Raw genomic sequence first — 21,005 nt, 5'->3', positions numbered from 1 at the left:
GTGGGGCAAGAAGGGGAAAGGGGGGGGGGCGTGCCAAGACGCTCGCTTCTTATCGGCTGTGTCCTTTAATGGCCCCGGAGGGAGAGAGCTGAGAGTCGGGTTAGGGGCCAGAGTGATGCCCCAGAGGACCCTCTGCAGCCGCAGGTGGGACCAGCTTCCCCGCAGCTGCCAGTCCTCTTCCTCCACCGGGGCTCCCACACCGACGGCTGGCAACAGCCCTCCCTCAACCTGATTTTGTAAACGCGGTGGGCTTTTGACCCTTCAGAACACTTTCCCAGCATCTGCCTCTGGTGGCTGCTGGATCCGCACCCCCAGCTTGGGTGGTCAGAGCAGCAGCAGTGGCAGCAGCGCTGTGTCCGCTTTGCCCACCCCGTCCGTCTTCCATGTGGCCCTGCGCAGGCTGCTGTCAACTCGGGTCACACAGAGAACGCGGCGGGGTCACGTTCACACAGAGCCGCGGCCGCGGCTCCGCTTGCAAACCGCACCCCCGCCACCCATACCAGCCTTTCAAGCCAGTTTCTGAGAGAAGCGTAGCCTGCGTGGTGTTAATACATAATGTATAAAAACCTCAGAGAGAAAACTCTCGTTTCATGGAGCATTTTGGTCTTTGAGGCGGGACCTGGGTGCATCCTTCCCCGCGCTCGGTGGAGATGAGGTCAGGGCGCTACACCTGCAGGCTGGTCCTTCTCAGGGGGTAAAGCATCTCTGCGTGTGCGTGTGTATCCGTGCACTGGTGTGTGTGTGTCTCTGTGTATGTGTGTGTCTCTGTGTATCCGTGTATCTGTGTGTATGTATGTGCATGCATCTGTGTATAAGTGTGTGTGTATGTGTGTGTGTTTGTCTGTATGTGTGTATCAGTGTGTGTGTGCGTGTATGTGTGTGTGTCTGTGTGATGAGATGGACAGAAAGGTGGGGTGCACAAGGCCAAGTTGCAGTTTCTGGTTCCACCCCTCTCCCCGGTTCCCTTTGTCCCCGAGGCTTGAAGAGTGAAGCTGGGGGGTGATTCGAACTCTTTGGAGTGGGTGCTGGAGACCAGGGTCTGCACCCACCCCAGCCTGTACCCCAGCCTGTACCCCAGCCTAGCAGGGGCACGCCCAGCACTTGGGCCCAGCCTCCACATGGCTGTGGATCTCCAGATCTGTCTGCGGAAAGGCTCTGGTCACCTGGGCCAGGTTGAACCATGACTGCCTAGAGAGAGTCAGATGGTGGACGGGCAGATCTCAGAAGAAAAGGCGGGTTGTTGTGGTTTGATCTCCCTGGCGGAAGTGTGGGGAGATAGGAGAAAGGGAGCACGGCTCTGGGAACTAGGTCAGAGGCCCCGAGACGGGTCTGGGAGCAGAATTGTGATGTATGGACAACTGAGAAGAGCCCAGCTGAATCGCAGCAAAGGGCCCCAATGGGAGGCAATTAACAGGACTGAGGACAGGCCGGCGCCTGGGTTCCCCATGCTGGGGCACTGGCTCCGAATGCCCTGGAAAGTGCAGCTTTGGAGACATTCTCTATGGTCCTTCTCTCCTTGTCCCTCAGCCAAGGCTCGGACACCTACCCTATCCTCTGGGCCACTCTAGCACTGGCATCTGAATGCAGTTTCTTCTCGCAAGTTTTCTCGAGTCACCCCAATAGCAATACTCGCGAGCACAGGCTGGTCCTCAGTGGACGTCCTGGACAGGGCTGGAACTAGGGTGAGGCAATGGATGGGTCATGCACCTCGGGTTAAAATTTAAGAAGGCACCCAAAACACACATCACTCTGAGACAAATGCTAAAATTTTAAGTAAAAACAGGATGAGTATCACTGATGTCTCTTTTTGCCTTAAAATTCTGATATGGCTTATCCTGGCCCCCGAGCTAGGGGGTCATGGCTCCACCTCGAGTGAAGGTTTATTACCCCACAAAGTGCTGGCCTTCTAGTCCCCGCTTGGTCACCACAACTGTTTTGCTCCATGGGTTAACCCGAGGAGATTGAAGAGCAGGTGATAATTGCTGAGGGGCCTCGTGCATTTGCTACAGGAAGTGGGGAATACATGGAGGCACAGGTGGCTGTGCGTCAGAGCACAGTCTGCTACCACAGATTCCTCTTTATTGAGCATGTACTATGTGCCACGCATCATGCTGAGTGCTTCACACGTGTTGGGGCTTTTTTTTTCCTCCCAACAACCTCCAGAGGCAGGTACTATTATCATCTCCATTGTGCAGGTGAGGAAACTGAGGCACGGAGAGGTTAGGCTACTACCCAGGGGAGTACCGGCAGAGCTGGGATTCGAACTCATAGCCTGGGTGTGCTGGGAAGGCAGGCAGGGAAGCCCCTGCTCCTGCCTCGAGTGAGAAAAGCAAGATCTTGAGAGCAGGACGGTGCCTTGGGAGGTGGAGCCCTGGGGAGGAAGCAACTTTAACCATGAAAGTGGGACCCAAGGGCAGCATTGCCATGACCCTGATGAAAGGTCCACTTGAGTCATCCCAGGCATGGGGGCAGAGGGGACAGGGTAGCCTGGAGTCTGGGGCTGGCATTCCATTGGAAGGTCTGGGGAGCTGTGACGAACACAAAGGGGACAGAGACCACCCTGGAAACAGGTCTCAGATGCCCAGGGAAGATGTCATTTGGCCTCAGAAATCTCCATGGTGGCAGCTAACTTGTCCCCATGGAAACTCAAGTGGGAACTTCTGTCTTTTACTCCACAAGGCATGAGCCTTCGTCGTGGGCAAGGGCTGGGGAGGCCCAAACAGGTCCTGTGACATGGGACATGGGCTTCGGTTCCCGTGTCTGTGCTACACTGAGGTGACAGTGGTGTGCTGAGCCGGCTTGTGAGAGCTGCTTGTTAAATTTTCAAGAATGTTGTAACCAATGGACATCAAATAGGAATCCTGAGATCAGCTACAGTAGGGGTATTTACACCATGGAAATTGGCAAATGTTATCCATGAGGAATTTGTTTTTGTGCCCTGCTGCCCCCATGCCCGCCCCCGGGAGCTGGTTGTTAAACATTTGCCAGCACACCACTGCATTATGGGACAACATCTCAACACCTACAAAAATCTGGCCATCTCTCAATCGGCCACACCAACTGAGGGAGCATTTGTGTGTCTCTTTCCCAAAGAGGCGATCATCATGCCAAACAGGGATTATATGCCAACATCATTTCTGGGTCTGAAAACGCGACCTGTTTCTGGCAGCAGAATGGTCTCTGATCTAATTAAGCTCGACTCAGGCTGATGCTGTGAGCCTGCATCCTCTGATCAGACACCAACGGCTGGCGACTGAGTTGCATGCCTGGGTGGCCTGGGAAGCAGCCTGGAATGTTAAAAGGCTGTGGGTCACCCACAGTCTCCACGTAAAGGGGTGTCTCAGAAAGAGGCATGGCCTGGCCGTCGGGAAGCGGGGTTCAAGCCCAGTTCCTCCCGTAACTCAGGGTGCCCCAAGGTAAGTCTTCCAACCTCCCTGGGTAACAGCTTTCCTATGCAAACAAAGGGGTAGGGCCAGCTGGTCTCTGAGGCCTTTGGGGCTCTGCTCCCAATGAAGCTGAAACCTCCCAAGCTGAGTGGGGCCTGGCCTGGTGCCTGAGGAGCCTCTCCTGCAGAGTCAGGGTCACTCCCCTGGACCCCCCTCCACCCGGCCGCTCAGAGCCTCACAGGGTCCCAGCAACCCGGGATCCTGCCACTGATGCTGACCTCAGAGCCTGTCCAGCCTCCAGCCCCCAGGGACCCTCCGGCTGCTGCAGCTCTCTGCCCCGTGCTGTCCATACCGCTTAAATTTTCAGGAGCCGGGATTGGCTGAGGAGGTGCCACGCCATTCATTCCTGGGCCTGGCTCCAACCCCTCTCATCTCCCCAGCCGCCGCCAAAGACAGCGGCTCCCAGGAAGCAGGGAGCGGCAGTGTGTCAGGAAGCATCTCCGGGGCTGTCAGCACGGTGATGCCTGTCAGGGGGTGGGCCTCGTTCCCCCTCTCCCCTGGGGCGGTGGAGCTGACTGCTCTGACACGCCCCAGAGAGAGGGGGTGTGATGGGGCAGGAGACGTGGGTGACACACAGCAGACTGCAGTTGTGGATGCAGGCACACAAGGGCTAGGGGCTCAGTCCCGGGCAGGGAGGGAGTGGCCTGGAAAGGGTGGGGCTGAGCTTCAGGGTTGGGGGGAGATCTTGGGGCAGGACTTCTCAACCTTAGCTTCCTAGAGGCAATGGAAGGATCTGGATCCAGGTCCAGGCAGCTCTGGGGACTCTGCTGGAGTGAGCTGGGACAGGCACGTTACACGGGGAGCGTGGACCCGGGCTCAGCAAAGGGCTTCGGCTGTGAATGCCAGAGACAGGGGCATGGCCGAGGCAGAGGGTGAAATTCTGCAGATAGTCAGGGAGGGAAGGACCCAAGGCTGGGGCTCTGTGGGGTGAGTACTGGGTTTGTAACAGTTGTGGTAACAATAACCACAGTTCGCTGAGCGCTGGCCTGAGATGGACCCAATACAAAACACTACAGAATCTCTGAATCCTTACGACAGCACTGAACCACTTTCTCGGTGAGGAAACTGATCCCCAGGTTATGGGTTCTGTGACCCAAGGTGTGGCCCAAGCCACAGCTCCACGTGGCTTCAGAAACAGGGTTAGAGAGACTCACAGACGTAGAGAACAGACTTGTGGTTGCCAAGGGGGAGGAGGCATGGGGGAGGGATGCAGTGGGAGTTTGGGATTAGCAGACGCAAACCATTATATATAGAATGGATAAACAACAAGGTCCTAATGTGTAGCACAGGGAACTATATTCACTATCCTGTGATAAACCATAATGAAAGAGAATATGAAAAAGAATGTGTATATATATATATATATATATATATATATGTATAACTGAATCACTTTGCTGTATGAGAGAAATTAACACAACACTGTAAATCAACTATACTTTAATAAAATCAATTAAAAAAAAAAAAAAAAAGAAACAGGGTTAGAACCCAGGTCAGCATGACCACCAAGCCCCTGGCCTTTATATCTGCTTCAAAGCTGGGCAACTGGCAGAGAGGCCCTTTCAGGCCTCCCTGGGGCAGAGGCTCGGCCTCCTGGGGAGCCTGGTGGCCTTGTCCACCAGGGGGAAGGGACTGTCCAGTGCCTCCCTACAGGCAGAAGGCTGGGCCCTGGAGCAGGCACCCACCTCTCGCACACGCCTGGCCCAGGACTGGGGACATGCGGGTAGCACGGACCCTCCGGCATCTCTCAGATGAGCTGGTGGTGGCCCTGGTACACCGAGTCCAGGGTCTTGAGTGGCTGGGCCTTCTCTCTTCTGCTTGGTCAGGCCTGAAGCAGGTGCCAGGGTCTGTGATGTTTCAGCCCATGACTAAGTGAGTACTTACTACCTGTAAGGGGCTGGGCCAAGCCTAAGGGGAGCTGACACCTTGCACCTGCCATGGGGTTGGCTCCCCTTCAGAACAGCAAAGCCCTCTTGGGCTGTCAGATGCACCCTGATAAGCCAGCAGGGCTTATATTTCCCCCCGGGATGACTGGAAGTGGGCCTTGGCAATACATCCACACAGGTATGATATCAAAACCAGTCATCATGAGAGGAGGACAGTACAAGTGCAGGATGTTTGCAATGCATCTGAAATTAAGAGACCAGCATCGGAAAACAATCATGTGTGTATATAGATAGATAGATAGATAGATAGATAGATAGATAGATAGATATAGATACAGATATAGATATAGATATAGATATAGATAGATATAGATATAGATGGCTATATCAAAACCTCATGGTAACCACAGATGAAAAAAATCTATGACAGATATACACACAAAAAAGAAAAAGGAATCCAAACACAACACCAAAGATAGTCATCAAATCACAAGAGAAGAGAACGAAAGAGGAAAGGAAAAAAAAAGACCTACAAAAATAAATCCAGAACAATTAACTAAATGGCAATAAGAACATACATATCGATAATTACCTTAAATGTAAATGGATTAAAGGACCGGAACATATGTTGTCTATGGATCAGATCACCTCGGTGACAGAGGGACGTGGGCTCCCGGAGCAGCTGTGTCCTGCCACCTGCCCTCAGACTTTAACCCAGACAAGGGACCTGAGTTGAGGATGCCCCCCAGGGGTCTCCTGAAGCCCCGGCCCTCCAGCAGCAGGGAACCAACAGAGAGGGCAAAATGAGACCCACGGGAGCTAATTTCTTTGCAACAGACAGCCTTTTTCTGAGAACTCTGTCTTCAAGTTAAGAAATTTTTTAGCAACTCAGGATCAACAAACCTTTCTGCTCTGGATTTCCCTCTCCATCCTCTAAGCTAGCCACGCACAGAATTCTCAAGTCTCATGCCCCCAGGATAACCCTTCCAGGGCATACTCTCCAAACTAATGCTGGTGTAAAGAGCGAGGCTTCAGGAGGGGTGGTGGGGAGGAAGGAGAGGGGTGTGCTGTCTGAAGATCCCAACCATCCTGATCTCTTTACCAAGTTCTGATGCTTATCCTTGTGGGGCATAGCTGGGGCCTGGGCACAACCATGGGAGGGTGTGGGATCATCCCCAGGAAACGGGGACCCAGCCCTGAAGCCACCTTCTGGGTGTGGATAAAGTCTATTCACATCCACCCAACAAACATGGACTCTGGTGCCAGGCGTGGTTCTAGGCGCCAAACACAACATAATGCCCCTGCCCTTGAGGAGCTTACTTCTGAAGGATGGGGGTGGGGCAGGAGGACAGACAATGAATAAATAACACAGTTGATGTTGCAACAGGGTGGACGAAGCACAAGAGGTTTCGCTGAGTGAAGGAAGCCTCACCCAAGAGTACTTGCTGGGGGACTTCCCTGATGGTCCGGTGGGTAGGACTCCGCCCTCCCAGTGCAGGGGGCCTGGGTTCAATCCCTGGTCGGGGAACTAGATCCCACACGCATGCCGTAACTAAGAGTCCACAAGCCGCAACTAAGAAGCCCATATGCCGCAACTAAACACGCCACAGTGAAGATCCTGCACGCCGCAACCAAGACCCGGCGCAGCCTAAATTAAAAAAGAAAAGTAAAGAAAAACAGAGTACTTGCTGGATGATTCCATTTGTATGAAGTTCTAGAACAGGAAAAACGAATCCATGGTGGAAGAAAACAGGACAATAGTAACCTCTGGGACACGGGTGTGGGGACCGACTGGGAAAGCACAGGAGGGACCTTCCTGGGGTGATGGTAATAGTCTAAATCTCCATGTGGGCTTGGGTTCTGTTGATGCGCGGATTGATGGAAACTCATCAACTAGTATGTTAACATTTGTGCATCCAACTGTTTCATTGTGTGTAAAATTTCAAAGCAAAAGAAAAGAATTGCACTTTAAATATTGAACTCTGATTACCGACATGCGTACTCTGCTCCAGTACGTGTTGGGGGAGGTGTACCGTTGTCTGCAGCTTAGTTTGAAATGCATGAAAATCAAGTAAGTGGATTTCTGGAGAGATGGACGTGTAAGTGATAAAACAATATAGCAAAATGTTGAGAGAGTCTGGGTGGTTGGTATAGGGTGCTTGTAAAATTCTCTCAACTTTTCCATTTATCTTAAACATTGGATAATACAATGTTCGTTGGGGGGCAGAGTGGTTTGCAGGAGAGAGAGGGGAAATTAGGTGGGGCGTCAGGAGGGGCTACTGCACAGAGGTCTGAGTTTAAAAGTAAGGTGCTGACTGATGAGGTCAGGTACAGCTATACGTGTGGGAGTCATTGGCATAAAACTGGCATGTGAAACTGTGGACCCAGGTGAGAGGACCCAAGGAGACGGTGAAGACAGAGAAGGGAAGGCCTAGGAAGCTCAGGGACATTCCAAGATCTAGGGCTTGAGGAAAAGGGGCGTGATCTGTAAAGAACGAGCAGTGAGGGAGATTGCCAGCAGCAGGAGAAGAGAACATTCCAGAAAGAGGGGATGGCCAACCTTGGTAAGTGCTGCTGGGAGGTCCGAAAAATGAGGGTGGCAGTGAGGTGACCTTTGGGTTTTGCAACGCAGAGGTCACCGGTGAACTGGAGACACAGCCCCATCATGGCACGGAGGAAGAAGCGGAAAGCTGGAGGTGAGGGGTGAGGACAACCAGACACATATCCAAGGAGGACACTGGTGCATCCGGAAAAGGAGAGGGGAAAGCTCCCAGGAAGTCCTGTCCGTTTGGGGGGTGGGGTGGGGATGGCAAGAAGTCTCCTTCAGGACCCCCAGAACACTTTCCTGGGAAGAAAGCAGATGAACTGAGGGGGAGGTGAGAGGAGGAGTGATGTCTGTGTGTACCTGCGTTTACCTGTGCACACCTGTATTCACCTGTGCACACCTGTGTTCACCTCTGCATACCTGTATTCACCTGTGTACACCTGTGCACACCTTGTTCACCTGTGTATACCTGTGTTCACCTGTGCACACGTGTGTATACCTGTGTTCTCCTGTGCACACCTGTGCACACCTAGGTTTACCTGTGAACACCTGTGCATACCTGTATTCACCTACACACACCTATGTATACCTGTGTTCACCTGTGTACACCTGTGCACATCTACATATACCTGTCTAGATAAAACTATTTGTAGTGAGTCTGGGGTGTGTGATGTGTCTCACCTGGGAATACCTGCATCTCGGAGCCACCGAAATAGTAACGGTGGTAAAAGCAGTTAGGATGTGACGTCGGGGGACCAGAGTCTACAGCACCCCCAAGCAGGCCAACTTCACAGGCTGGGTGTCCCCGGAGGCCTAAGCGAGTGCTGACGTCCACACATGGAGCTTGTCACCAAAGACTCGCATTTTCCATTTCACTCTACCAGACGACAACTGAATTTCATTCTTGGCCCTTTGAGTTCTTTCAGAAGCAATACAGAAAGTGTTTCCTTGAAGCAAACTTTTGTCTTTTGCTTTGGAAACCGCACTTTCCCCTTTGCTCCAAAGAAGATTAGGATATCAAGGACAGAATGTCAGCTGAAGATTACACGAAAAGGATAATTAAACAAAAGCCCACATTATAAGCCACCTAGAAGGGAAATTAAGCCGCTTTTGCCTTCCCCCCTGTCTTTGAAGGATATTCTGTCGAAGGTGAGCAGGAATTGTTTGGCTTGATAAATAAAGATAGTAACCAAACTGTATTGCCCATTGTTCTGCCTTTATATTAAAAGCAATCGCTTAGCCAAGCTGACAACACACACCATGGAGGCATAAACCCCTCTGCAGACGGAAGGATTAAGAGGCTGACAAGGTCTGGATACTAAGACTAATTAATAATTTCCATCTCTAAGAAACTGCAGCTCTGGCAGCTTCGTTCTTCCTCCGTCTCCCAGCCTGGCCCGGGCAGCCCCGTCCTCTAAGGGAAGGACAGAGGGTCTGCAGGATGGGCCAGGATAGACGGCGGTCAGTCCCAGCGGGGCAGGGAGCCTAGGGGGCCCTGGGGAAAGGGCTGCAGCAGACAGACAGCTGGAATGTGGAGGTTGCTTCTCACTAACCAAGCAGAGACGCAGAGTAACTTAGGGAACTGGGTTTGCCATCACATGGTCGCATCTGTTAGATGAGTATTTTGCCAATTGAAAGGTGGCCTGGATGGGACCTTCTCAGGGGACCCCCCTCCCCAATTATACCCACACACCCAATCCCCTGGAGCAAAAATGGCTGGAAATAGTCACAACAGAGGGATGAGCCAGCCACCACTGCCTAGGGCCAAGCATGACCCAAGATCTCTGTGGGCATTGGCTCAGTTCATGCTCCCGGTGACCCCCAGAGGGAGGTATTTCATGCCTATTTTATAGACACAGACATAAGATTCACAGAGGTTAATTCACTTGACAGAGTCACGTGGCTAGGTGAAGGCAGAGCTGAGTTCAAATCCAAACCGTGGGCCTGGAAGGACCATGGGTCCAGGGGTCCCAGCAAGTAGCCAGTGGGAAGCCTGTCCGGTGGCTACAAGTTCTCCCCCATACTCAGGAACCCCCTCGTCCACAAGGTAGGGGCAAAGCATCCCACTTCCCCAGAGGGCTCCAAGAGCACAGGCAGCTGCGATTTGCAAGGTGAAGTTCAAGTAGCTGAGACCTGATCACAGGGACTTTCTGGGATGCTCCCCCTGCAAGGTGACCAGACCAGTGCAAAGGCCAACCACCCGGGCACGCCCCTGTCCCGGAGGAGGGGACCAGGATGAGAGAAGCTTCTGGAAAATGCCCAGTGACTTTCCATAGAGAGGATAATGGCTGCTTTGGGGGGATATATTTTCTGGAGGCTTTAGGTGGTACAGCAGAGGCTTTGGCATCGTAAATTGCAATCAAGCAAAGATGTCTAAGAAGGAAATAATACCGGCTCTGCTGTGCAGCCTTGGCAAAGATCCTGAAATCTTAATGGGATTGAGCAATTTTTTGCATAGTGCCGTAAATTCCTAGTGTCTACCTTATCTTCTCATCACGTTCTTCAAGGCACATTAAATGGATAAAGAAGTGGAAGCTGCTAGATAGAATAAAACCGGAACAAGGAGGCAGCTCCAGAGAGATCTGTCGGAGACCACAATTCATGCCCACACGCGCCTTCTCCGTCGCAAAAGGCATTCACCACTTGCTGCTTGTCTGCTCCTGTCTCTGTGTGTAAAAAGCCTCCTGGTGGCTTATGAGCTGAGGCTCTGGTCTAATTACTGGTCCCGCAGCCATGCTCCATTTTGCATGGTCTCTGCCCTGCTCCAGCCAGCACCCCCCACTCACCTGTCCTCCAGAGCCAACACCCCTTCTGGAACCCTGTCCTAGTATCCCTGGCCCCCCTGCACTTCTTTCCAGATTTTGTCCATCTCCATAATTAGCTAACAACACAATCGCTTGCTGGGCCATGGCAGCCCTGGCTTACAATGGCTATTGTTACTGTTACTGATAATAATCATGATAAGGATGAAAGGCCACTGCTCTCACTTCAGCCTGGAGAGGCTTTCACAGCAGTGATGAATGCGCAGCCTCTGGTCAGCCGGCCCCATCTCTCCTGGTCTCTTCTCCTGGGCCCAAGCAGAGATGGGGTGCACATTCTCCCCTTACATCCCCTCCAAGTCACTTGACTGGCACCAGGGCCTGGGACACCTGTCCTGAGGGCTTCTTCTCAGACAGCCCTGTGCCTGGTCTGTGGACCTGGGGTCCCACACATTCTTGTCACTGTACGCTGTGGCCCAGGCCTGCCACATGTCAGAAAGGGCATGGAAGAACATCCCCGCCCCTTTCTTCCATCCTTGAGCTCACCTCCTCCTCCAGGAAGCCTCCCCTGACCACCCAGCCCACTCTATGTCCACTTCTCTGGACTCATCGCATTGATGGGCTTCCAGTATCACCTACTAGGCACATAAATTCAGGGTCAGGAATGACTTTGGTGCCACAAGGTCCTTCACCTGCCTCTCCACACAGGAGTTCTACCCAAATGCTCTGGGCCTGGAGGATCCCTTCTCTGTGCTGCCCAGTCCCCGGTGGGCTAGACAGAGCTCACTGTCAGCTGCGGAAGGATAGCCAAGGGTGTGGAACGGAGATGCAGCATCAGACTCTCTTGTCCTTCTTGACATGGGCACCGACCCCCAGAGGTTAACACATCCAGGAGCCGTCAGCCACTCCCCCTTCTCATCTCTGCTCCCTGCCCCGCCCGTGCCCCTCGGCCCGGGCACTGTGGCCTGTGAGCTCCAGAGGATGGGGCCATGTGTCTTTAAAGAGCCTGGACAGGGCCCGGCTTACCCTAGTCTTTGGGGGTCCCAAACTCTCCTCGACCCCCGTTTTCCTTTTCTAAAAATGTCAGGGCGAATTTGCCCAGTCCTGACTCCCTCCCAGGGCAGCCGTGAGAACCAAAAGAGCTGGACCTGGAGTCCCCACCAAGTGTCAAGGGCCACCCAGTGCCAGGGCTGTGGTGTCCCTGAGCCTTGCACCCTCTGCCCCAGCCCAGCCCGTACGTGGCATCTGCCACATCCTCCGTATGGGACCTGCAGGATGGAGCACAGAGAGGCCGGCTGGCCGGGGGCGTGTTCCCCTCCCCACCAACCCAGGCCTAGGGGCCAGGGACTCCTCAGGCACCAGCTCGCTTCTCTTACCTCAGCCACGTGGGTCAAAATGCCCCGTTTGGGACAGACAGTCAGCCTGACCGCAGCACCTCTGTCACTCTAAGCCTGTGAGGGGTTGTTCAAGTATTTTTTATGAAGCTATAATATCCTCCATTAAAAAAAAGATGAAAGAGAGAGAGAGGGAAAGAAAGGAAGGAAAAAGGTGGGGGGAGACTGTCTCCCACGTCTCAGGGCTGGCCTCCTGGTGGAGCCCAGCTCACCCTGAGTGGAGATGTCCCCCCATTAGGATAAGCCTGGAGATGAGGGGTGAGTGCAGACGCCCTCTTCCAGCTGCCCCGCTGGGGATGCTGGTCCCATCTGGTGACCCAGCTCACCTGCAGGCCATGCTCAGGGCTGCAGGGCTTGGTCCCAGGTGGCGCCACGCTTCCAGATAGAGTGAGGGGGACGATGGGGGGGGGCACGTGGGTTGCAAAAATGCCGATCATTCCCCAGATAGATTTCAAGTCATTTTGGGTGGGTAGTGGGCACAAGGGACATTTACAGCCATGACAGTGTCCCCACTGCCGAGGAGGGTGGCAGGAAGGAGCAGAGGCGTCCTGACCATCCCTGCTTTTGGTGGGGGCACTGTGAGAGATGAAGGGAAGATGCCAGGTGGGGATCACAGGGCTCCCTGGGGGCATCAGGATGTCCCCTTATAGGTCCAAACTGGTACTGATGGCGTCAAGCTGTCCATCATCTATGGAGTGCTTGCCGTGGGCCACGAGCTGGGCTCCATTGTCACGTGCTCTGTGTTTCATTTATAGGGAATTCTCACAACAGTCCTGTGCAGTCCACGCCACTCTCATAACCATTTTACTGATGAGGAAACTGAGACTCAGAGAAATGAGCTCAAATGCCCAGAGTCAAACAGCTAATGAATGTTTCCCTGTGTGACCCCAATCCCACTATTATAAGAGGTTCAAACAAACACCATCCCAAACATCTGCCCACTGATTGCTCCAGGTGGGAGCTAGAATGGTGGCCTCTGGGCCACGCTGCAGGGGCCGGGGGTTCCCTCTGCCTAACACTCCCACCACCCCACCTCACCCCAACTTTGCTACTTGAGGGAAGCGATGAGATCGGAGGCGCCTTCCTGGGGAGCCTCAGAGGCACTTGGCTCAGAGAGAGGCCCTCACATCCACAGACAGGCCTGGGGTCGATGGACAGAACCATATGCTGAGGTCCCGTGGGTGTGGTGTTGGGAAATGTCCCAGGCCCACGCTGGTGCCATAGTCCCAGGTCGGGAGGGGAGGCCCTGAGCCCACAGCATGCTCGCTCCCTGCACACTGCGGACAAATATGGCACTGTTCAGCTGCCTTTGGGGAGGCTAAGGCCTCGCTCAGAGGTGAGGAGGCCCCAGGGGCACTGGTGGCAGGAGAGGGCCCTGAAGGAAGGTGGGGCTCCCTCAGGACAGGCTGGTGTCCAGGCCTGTCTCTGGGGCAGAAGCTGAAACTGGACCGTTCGCTACGATGGCCCCAGAGGTGTGCAAAAGGCCTTCTCTGGGGCCTGCTGGACTGTATGAGACATTCTAGACCCCTAACCCTAACCCTAACCCAAACCCTAACCCTAGCCCTAACCCTAACCCTAACCCTAACCCTAAACCTAACCATGGCCCTAGCCCTAACCCTAGCCCTAACCCTAAACCTAACCCTAAGCCTAGAACAAACCCTAAACCTAAGCCTAGCCCTAACCCTAAACCTAACCCTAACCGTAGACCTAACCCTAACCCTAACCCTAGCCCTAACCCTAACCCTAACCCTAGACCTAACCCTAACCCTAGCCCTAACCCTGGGAGCTCTTGGGCCACTGCCTCCCCCCAGCAGCTGCCCTTTAAGTCCCCTCGTCCTGGCAGGAGAAATGCCCTCCTCCCAGGGGCCCTGCTCGGGGGGGGGGGGACCTCCCCCCCCAGTCCTGGTATTTCTGCCTCGGGAAAGCCTGCTCTCAGGATGGGGTGGGCAGAAGTTGACCACGCTGATGGTGAAAGGCCAGCTGGGGGCCCACAATCCAACGAAGGGATTTAGAGCCTCAGCTCAACCCCCCAGGCCTTGCGAGCCAGGTGGGGAAGTGTGGTTGTCACGGGCACTTGTCGGGGAGCCTGGGCTCTGCCCGAGGAACACTGGGGTCTCCTTGCTGCCCTGGGCAGCGAGTCCTCTGGCTGAGGCCTCCTCCACTCCAGGGTGGGGAGCTGTGGAGGGCCAGCGCAGCCTGGAGTAAGCCCCCTCGGTAAGCTGGCTCTATGCCTGCCGCCCCTGCGCTCTTCTGTGCTGCCTCTGTACAGTGGCACTCGGTGGAGATGAGGCCCCTGCACCCACTGTTCCTGGGGGTTCTGGGCTGGCAAAGCTCAAGGTCAGGCAGGAGGCAGGGTGTGGGGTTGAAGGGCAGCTGCCCCTCCGTGACTGCACGGCCTGGGACCAGGTGCTTGAAGCTGTCTCGAGCCCCTCCCTATAAGAAGGGTAACAATGGCATCCCGGGGAGAAGAGATGGGTGCCCTGGGAGCCTGGTCTTCACCGCCCTGGGTGACCCGGGGGCCCATGGTGCGGGGCCGGTACACTGCCTGGCCCAGAGTCAGTACCCAGGGTGGCCGGGTGCCAGAACTTGGAACCCAAACAACTGCCAATCTCAGTGATCCAGGAGCCCCCAGTAGCGGGGTCCCCCCCAAAGCCCCAGGGTCCCTGTATTTGCACAGCAGCACTCAGGGGCCTGCAGGCCTGTGTGTGAGCTGTGGGGTGGTCCAGCGCCCGCTGCCTCTGCCCCTGAGAGCTGGTCTCAACAGACACGCAGCCCCGAATGAATGGCGGTGGCAGACACACAGGACACACCCCCTGCTTCACTTGAGCATGGAAAACATTCATTAAGCATTTTAGAGGACAAGGGCAAAAAGAAAAACACTCATTAGAAGCAGAAATAGCTTCCAAATGAGCCATACAGACTCTGCTGGCAAGTCTGGCCTGACATGGGGGCTTGTCCTCCTGGGGGAGCGGGCAGGGGGAGGAATGCACAGAAGGAGGGACTGTGGGGCCCCAGAGGGCTCACGGAAGGAGGCAGGAAAGCCCGAGCCAAAGCACTAGAAAATCCCAAAGAGGAGAGGCCACGGTGGCAGAGGTGGAGGCCGAGGACCCTGGCTGTCTGGCCCAGCGTTGGAGCGGCCCAGCCTGCAGGAGGGGCTGCACCTCCACGGCCCCAGCAAGGCTCAGGGCCTGGGAGGATGCAGCGATAACCATGTTCAAGGCCACGGGAGGCAGAGGCAAGAAGGAGCCGGGAAGCCTGATCCCAGCCCGGCTCCATCGCTGACCAGCTGGGTGACCCTGGGCCTGACCCTGCCCCCTCTGGGCCTCAGCGTCTATCTAGGAAATGCAGCCGCTGAGCGTGGGGCAGCCTATAAGGGCCCTGCCAGCCGTGACACATGGAGCCCTCAGCGGGGCTGCTGATATAAGGAGAGGAGCTGCGCGCCGGCGGCAGTGGGGGCTTCTCAAGGCCCCAGGGCCAATTCCCCAAAGGCCCCATAGAAGCAGGCTGAGCTCAGGTCCTCTGGGGTCTCGAGATGCTGCCCGTGCAGGTGACCACGTGGTGCCCACGGGGCACGGCAATGACCTTAGGTGCCATGGCTGAACGGGCTTCAGTCCCTCCACTCTAGGGGAAGGCTCTGGTTCCTCAGCGTCTGCCGGCTCACATCCGGATAAAATATTTATTAGCGAGATAGAGAGAGAGAGAGAGAGGGAGGTGGCACCTACCCGCACAGTCAGGTTACCTCGGAAGCTAAGTGCTCTGGCCCCTCCCCTGTCCTGTGCAGCAGGGGTGGGGCAGGGGGGTGCCGGGCCCTCCCGATCTGGCTGAGGCTCTGTGCTGGGCCCTCAGGGGAGACGGAGGGAGGCTTCCCTTGGGACGCTTACAGTCCGGTTGGAGAGGAAAGCCAGGTGTGTGTGGGTAGGGTCCCTGCTGTGCTAAGTTGCCTTGGGATAACAGAGGAAGGAGAGGCCGCTGGCTGGGACGGCAGTGGCTGGATGGGAGGGGCTGCTCCCAGAAGAACCTCTCCTTTATCCAGAAGCCCTGCCTCCCTCCCTCCCTCTCTTCCTCCCAGCCCCCTTCCTTTCAGGGGGCTGCCCCTGTCCCCGCCAGCCCACTAGCCTGGGGGGTGGGGTGGGGTGCGAGGGGCGTGGCCACCCAGTGCGCCCTTGGTCAGCAGCATGTCATGCTTAGGGGACATGCCAGCTTCTTTGTTGCCTAGTTGGCACCCGAGTTGCCTCTTCCTCGGCTCTCACCCCATCACAGTGCCCTGACACTTCCACTCCCACCCCAAGCCTTTTTCTTGGTAATTGGTGTCAGAGACAAACTTGGGCCAGTTTCCACCTGGGACAGCATCTCATGGCTTCTTGCCTATTTAATATCAGAGAAATTAAACCTGGCCACACCATCTTATCCCGGTGTTGTAATTAGCATCAGAACAAATCGCCCAGAGCAGGGGGCTGGCCCAGGCTTCCAGGGGTGGGACTTGCTATGCGCTAATTGCCTTGGCTGTTCTCCTTAACCTCCTCCTGCCCAGAGCTGACCCGGAAGCAGGAGCCCCCCCACCCCCCACCCCGCCCATGTACCTTCCCGCTTTGTCACCTGCTCACAGAAACTCGGGGACGCGGAGGCGGGGGTGGAGAAACAACTCCCCAGGTACCCAGAGAGAAGATAAAGATTCAGATTAGCCCTGGAGAAACCAGATCTTTGATCCTGGCCTTTGGGGAGACTCGGGTTCCCCACCAGCTGTAAGGTAACAAACCCAGACGCACACGAGTCACCCCAAGTATGTCTCCAGCACGCAGTGGCCAGGATCGGAGCACCAGGGAGGGGAGGGCTGGGGCAGAGGAGCAGCGGCCCCCCACTCCTTGCGTGGCCCCAGAAACAAGGCAAGGGCAGCCCAGGCTAAGAGGGACTTGGCTCAAGGGGCCTGAGTGAGTGGAATCCAGTCTGGGGAGCAATGGGCTCAGACTCCAAGGCGGCCTGGTGGCGTCTGAGTCCGGGGAAAGAGATCTACTGAAAGCCACAGGTGCCTGAGGGAATGGAGGCGTGGGGGTGGGAGAGGGGTCTGGAGGAGAGAGAGGAAGCAGCCTTGGAGAGCAGACAGCTGGGGCTGCCGGAGGGGGGCGAGCTGGCAGGAAGCTGGCCGCGGGGGTGTGGCTCCCTCAGGAGGGCAGCAGCCAGGCCAGGCAGAGAGAACAGAGCAAAGAGGTGTTCTGATGGGGCCTGAAAGCTGAAAACACCAGCGTGGGACCTGAGGGGATGGAGGTCCAGGAAGGAAGGAGCTCACAAGGGCTGCTTGAGGTGAAAGTGTTTCTCTGGCAACCAGAGCGAGACCCTGGAGACACAGGGACATGTTCTAACTGCACCAGATCTCTGCTGTCAGGGAGAAGCCCACTCCCGCCTCCTGCAGCCACGGAGAAGACCCTTCACCAAATGGCAAAATGCCTTGGGTCCATTCTTATTAACAAGACCTGGAAAGTAGCATCCCAGGATTACACTGAAGGTCCCTTTCACAAGGACGCAGGGCTGAGCAAGTAGAAAGGCAGGTGTTGCCACGCCAACCTCTGAGGGGGACAGACCTGGGAGACTATAATGGGCAAAGTGTTGGGGAAGCCATGTCTGCAAATCAGCACCTCGTCTGACGGTCTCAGGTGCCACCCGCCAATGAACTTGTTGAACCACAGACAATTGTTTCTGGGAACTAAGGAGAACGGAAGTGTATGGCGGCAGGGGGTTGGTTGGGGGAGGTGAGGGCGAGTTGATGGACAGAAGGCCTGGTCTAGGTGGGGACACTGCAGCAGCCCTGTGCCCAGCAGACACCTTCCAGGCCACCTTCCCTGGGACCAGCGGCCCTTCTGCACTCCATGGCATGTGCAGCTCTCTTCTCTCAGAACACATGCCATGAGCATTGGCGGGGGGCTTGCTTTCCCATCTGCTGGACCCCTCCCAACAACATCCCCCAGGGAGATCCCCAGACCCCTGAGGCCCAGGCTAACTTGGATGCAGAAAGTGAGACCTCTGGGGGGGAAAGGCCAGAGGCAGCAATTCCTGGGCAGAGGCCGTAGGAAGAAGTCGGGGTGATGCTGCCAGGGCCCCCCGGGGATGTGTTCTACAGAGAGCAGCTGCAAACCAGAGGTCGAGCTTTGGAAAGGACCCAGGTCCAGGCTCGCTGGGCAGACCCCTCAGACCTTCCCACTCACGGCAACACCTTCCACAAGCAAGACGACCACCAACACAACCAGTCGGCTCTTGGCTGGGCGGCCTCGGGGCTGTGCTCCAGCACCATGGACAGAGATCTGGGAGCCAGGCCTCCCTTGGAGCTTTGGTGACTGGGTGGCTCCTCCACCCCTTTCTCCATCCAGCTCCACAGCAGACATCACAAATTGATTACAGAGCTCCTTCCCTCTGAGCCAGGAGCTCCTGGTCTCCCAACAACCATCCCAATCTATCCAACTACAACTGGCGTGACTCTGGGACCTGATTCTCCACGTGTGCTGACGACTAACCCACATGCGGTTTTCAGTGCAAAGGCTTTTCTCAGTAAGGGGCAGGTTGCCCACCCAGCCTTTTTCCTGTCCTCAATCAGAGGAAACTGAGGCACCCTGGAAGCAGCTGGCAGGATGTTATCCTCATGCGGCGGGCAAGGACGCCCCCCACCAGGCTTCCTCCCCTTGCTGGCGTCTGACATCACACCGGGCCGGCCCCGAAGCTGGCCTCAGCGCCACACGCCGACATCCCTAGGAAAGCTGGCCAGGGTGCCAGGGCCTGGGACCGCCGCACGCAGGAGCCCCACCCCACTCAGCTCCCTCCGCAGACCCTTCCCCAGCACCGGAGACGGAAGAAGCATCCAGTCCCAGCCACCTACCTGAAGGAGCCAGTAGCACCTCCGGTGGAAGGTGGGGATGATGGAGGAATGGACATAGCAGCCGTACAAGCACTAGGGAGAGAGGAAAAACGAGAATTCAGTTGGAAAGAGGGAAGGAAGGGAGGAAGACAGCGCAACAGAGAAGGGGCAAGAGAGGGCCGCGGACGCTGCCACCACCCCAGGGAGACCGAGGCGCGGGCGCCTCCACATCCGGCTCCAGGACCAAGGCTAAGGTCTGGGACACCCCTAGGAAGTATAGCTGGGAAACACCAGTGGGCAACACACGGGTGGGCAGCTGGGGTGCTCACCCTCGTGAGGGCCATGGCGGCACGTGGGAACCCAGAAAAGCCAGGGGCCACAGGAATGCACGTATGTATACATTTTGCCTATCATTTGAGGGGCTGGGGTTTACCCTGACGTTCATGCATAGAGCCTGGGTTAAGACCCCTTGGTGTATGGGGAGGGACGGAATTGATTCAAGCACACACACACTCCAGACCCTTCCCAGCCAAGGAGGGCCGTCCCTGGCAGCCCTGGCTGGTAGGAGCTCCAAGGCTGGGGGGCCAGGGAGGGGCAGCACTTCCTAGGACTGACTTCCAGAGCTTGGGACCCTTTGTGCACACCCCGACTTGCTGGTTTTTATTTACAGTTTTCTAGTCACATTTGTGTTTGTTCCAATTATAAACCTGCATCTTTTACAGATGGATTTGGTTTTAGAAACTGGCTAGAGCCAGATTGGACAAGAAGGTGGGTGAGGATTTAAGTTCAGGAACAGCATGTAGATGGGACATGAGGAGGGACAGCTCTCATGCAGCTTGTCACTTAGATCCACGAGGGTGGGGCTGACCGCTGGGACAAGTCAGGGGAGCACACCGTGCGCTGGGCACCGTGGGGGCTTGCCTGCCGGCAGGGGTGAGAAAAAGGGACTAAGGAGAACGGTTGTGTCCTTCCTGAAACTGAATGCTCAGAGTCTGAGTGGGAGGAAATTTGGCCTTTTCTTTTTTTTTTTTTTTTTCGGTACGTGGGCCTCTCACTCTTGTGGCCTCTCCCGTTGCGGAGCACAGGCTCCGGACGCGCAGGCTCAGCGGCCACGGCTCACGGGCCCAGCCGCTCCGCGGCACGTGGGATCCTCCCGGACCGGGGCACGAACCCGTGTCCCCTGCATCGGCAGGCGGACCCTCAACCACTGCGCCACCAGGGAAGCCCTTGGTCTTTTCTTTTGGAGCCTCTGATTCCAAACTAGAATGAGCTCCTTCTATTTTCCTTGGAGTTCCCCTAGCTTCCCAAAGCACACGTTCCAGAAGGGGTGGGGCAGAAAGAGAAGGCAGGACCACAGAGCCTCAGAGGATGAAGGATGGGCAAGGTCTTCCCTCCCCCTTTCACTATAGTCCCCCAACACCGACACCACTTCTGCAGAGAGAAATGGCCGGCAGCTCTGCATTTGCAGCTTTCATCAGATATTTTTTCACACTCCCAAAAAGACCAAGTGCAATTTGGTTTGACTAGGAGTCCATTTGAGCCTTGCCTGTCTGATTAACAGAGTTGAAAGAGAAATCATTTTGGACTATGGGATTCTGGCTGCAAGAAAATCAGATTTCCAATATGTTAGAACTTTTACAGATTGCTGTCAGCTGGGACTTAAGCCCTGTACAAACCAAACAAACAAAGCGGAAATTAATTTAAACGACTCCCTTGCAATTCTTGCCCACGAAATGTATTTATTATTAAGAAGGCAATATTCTTTCCTGACTTTTCTGGTTTTCAATAAACTGTGTGTTTCTTTCTTTTTTAAAAAAAACAAAACAAAACGGATAGCTCATTCCTTCTTGCCAAAGGAGACTCGTGTTTGGACATTTTCTGTGAGCAGTCTGGTTGCAAAGGATGAGCAACCCACCTGCAACTTACATCAGCCCTTTTCCTTTGTAATTGGGGTGTTCTCATGGGCAGTTTCGTAGCTTTCACTCATGCAGTGAGCCCGATGGAGGGAGACAAACTGTTGAGAGAGGAATTCTCTCCGTCTCTTTGAAGTAAAAGGCTTCCCATCTGCTCTTCCTCACTGCTCATCCCTCTTGAGAGTTTGCCATGAATGCCCTGCTTCACCTGTCTCTTTCCC

General features: G+C 55.3%; 1 protein-coding gene across 2 annotated transcripts in view; it reads right to left on the bottom strand.

The window, feature by feature from the left end:
* Positions 1–21,005, bottom strand: part of CAMTA1 (calmodulin binding transcription activator 1) — a 927,002-nt gene that overhangs the window by 244,545 nt on the left and 661,452 nt on the right. For both annotated transcript variants that reach the window (XM_007453302.1, XM_007453303.1), the window contains one exon: positions 18,893–18,964. In XM_007453302.1, coding sequence (XP_007453364.1) covers positions 18,893–18,964 — 72 coding nt within the window. The remainder of the gene's footprint in view (positions 1–18,892; positions 18,965–21,005) is intronic.

This window comes from Lipotes vexillifer, unplaced genomic scaffold (assembly GCF_000442215.2).
Source record: "Lipotes vexillifer unplaced genomic scaffold, Lipotes_vexillifer_v1.1 scaffold575, whole genome shotgun sequence".
NCBI classification, from domain to species: domain Eukaryota; kingdom Metazoa; phylum Chordata; class Mammalia; order Artiodactyla; family Lipotidae; genus Lipotes; species Lipotes vexillifer.
This window is presented reverse-complemented; position numbering and strand designations above follow the sequence as displayed.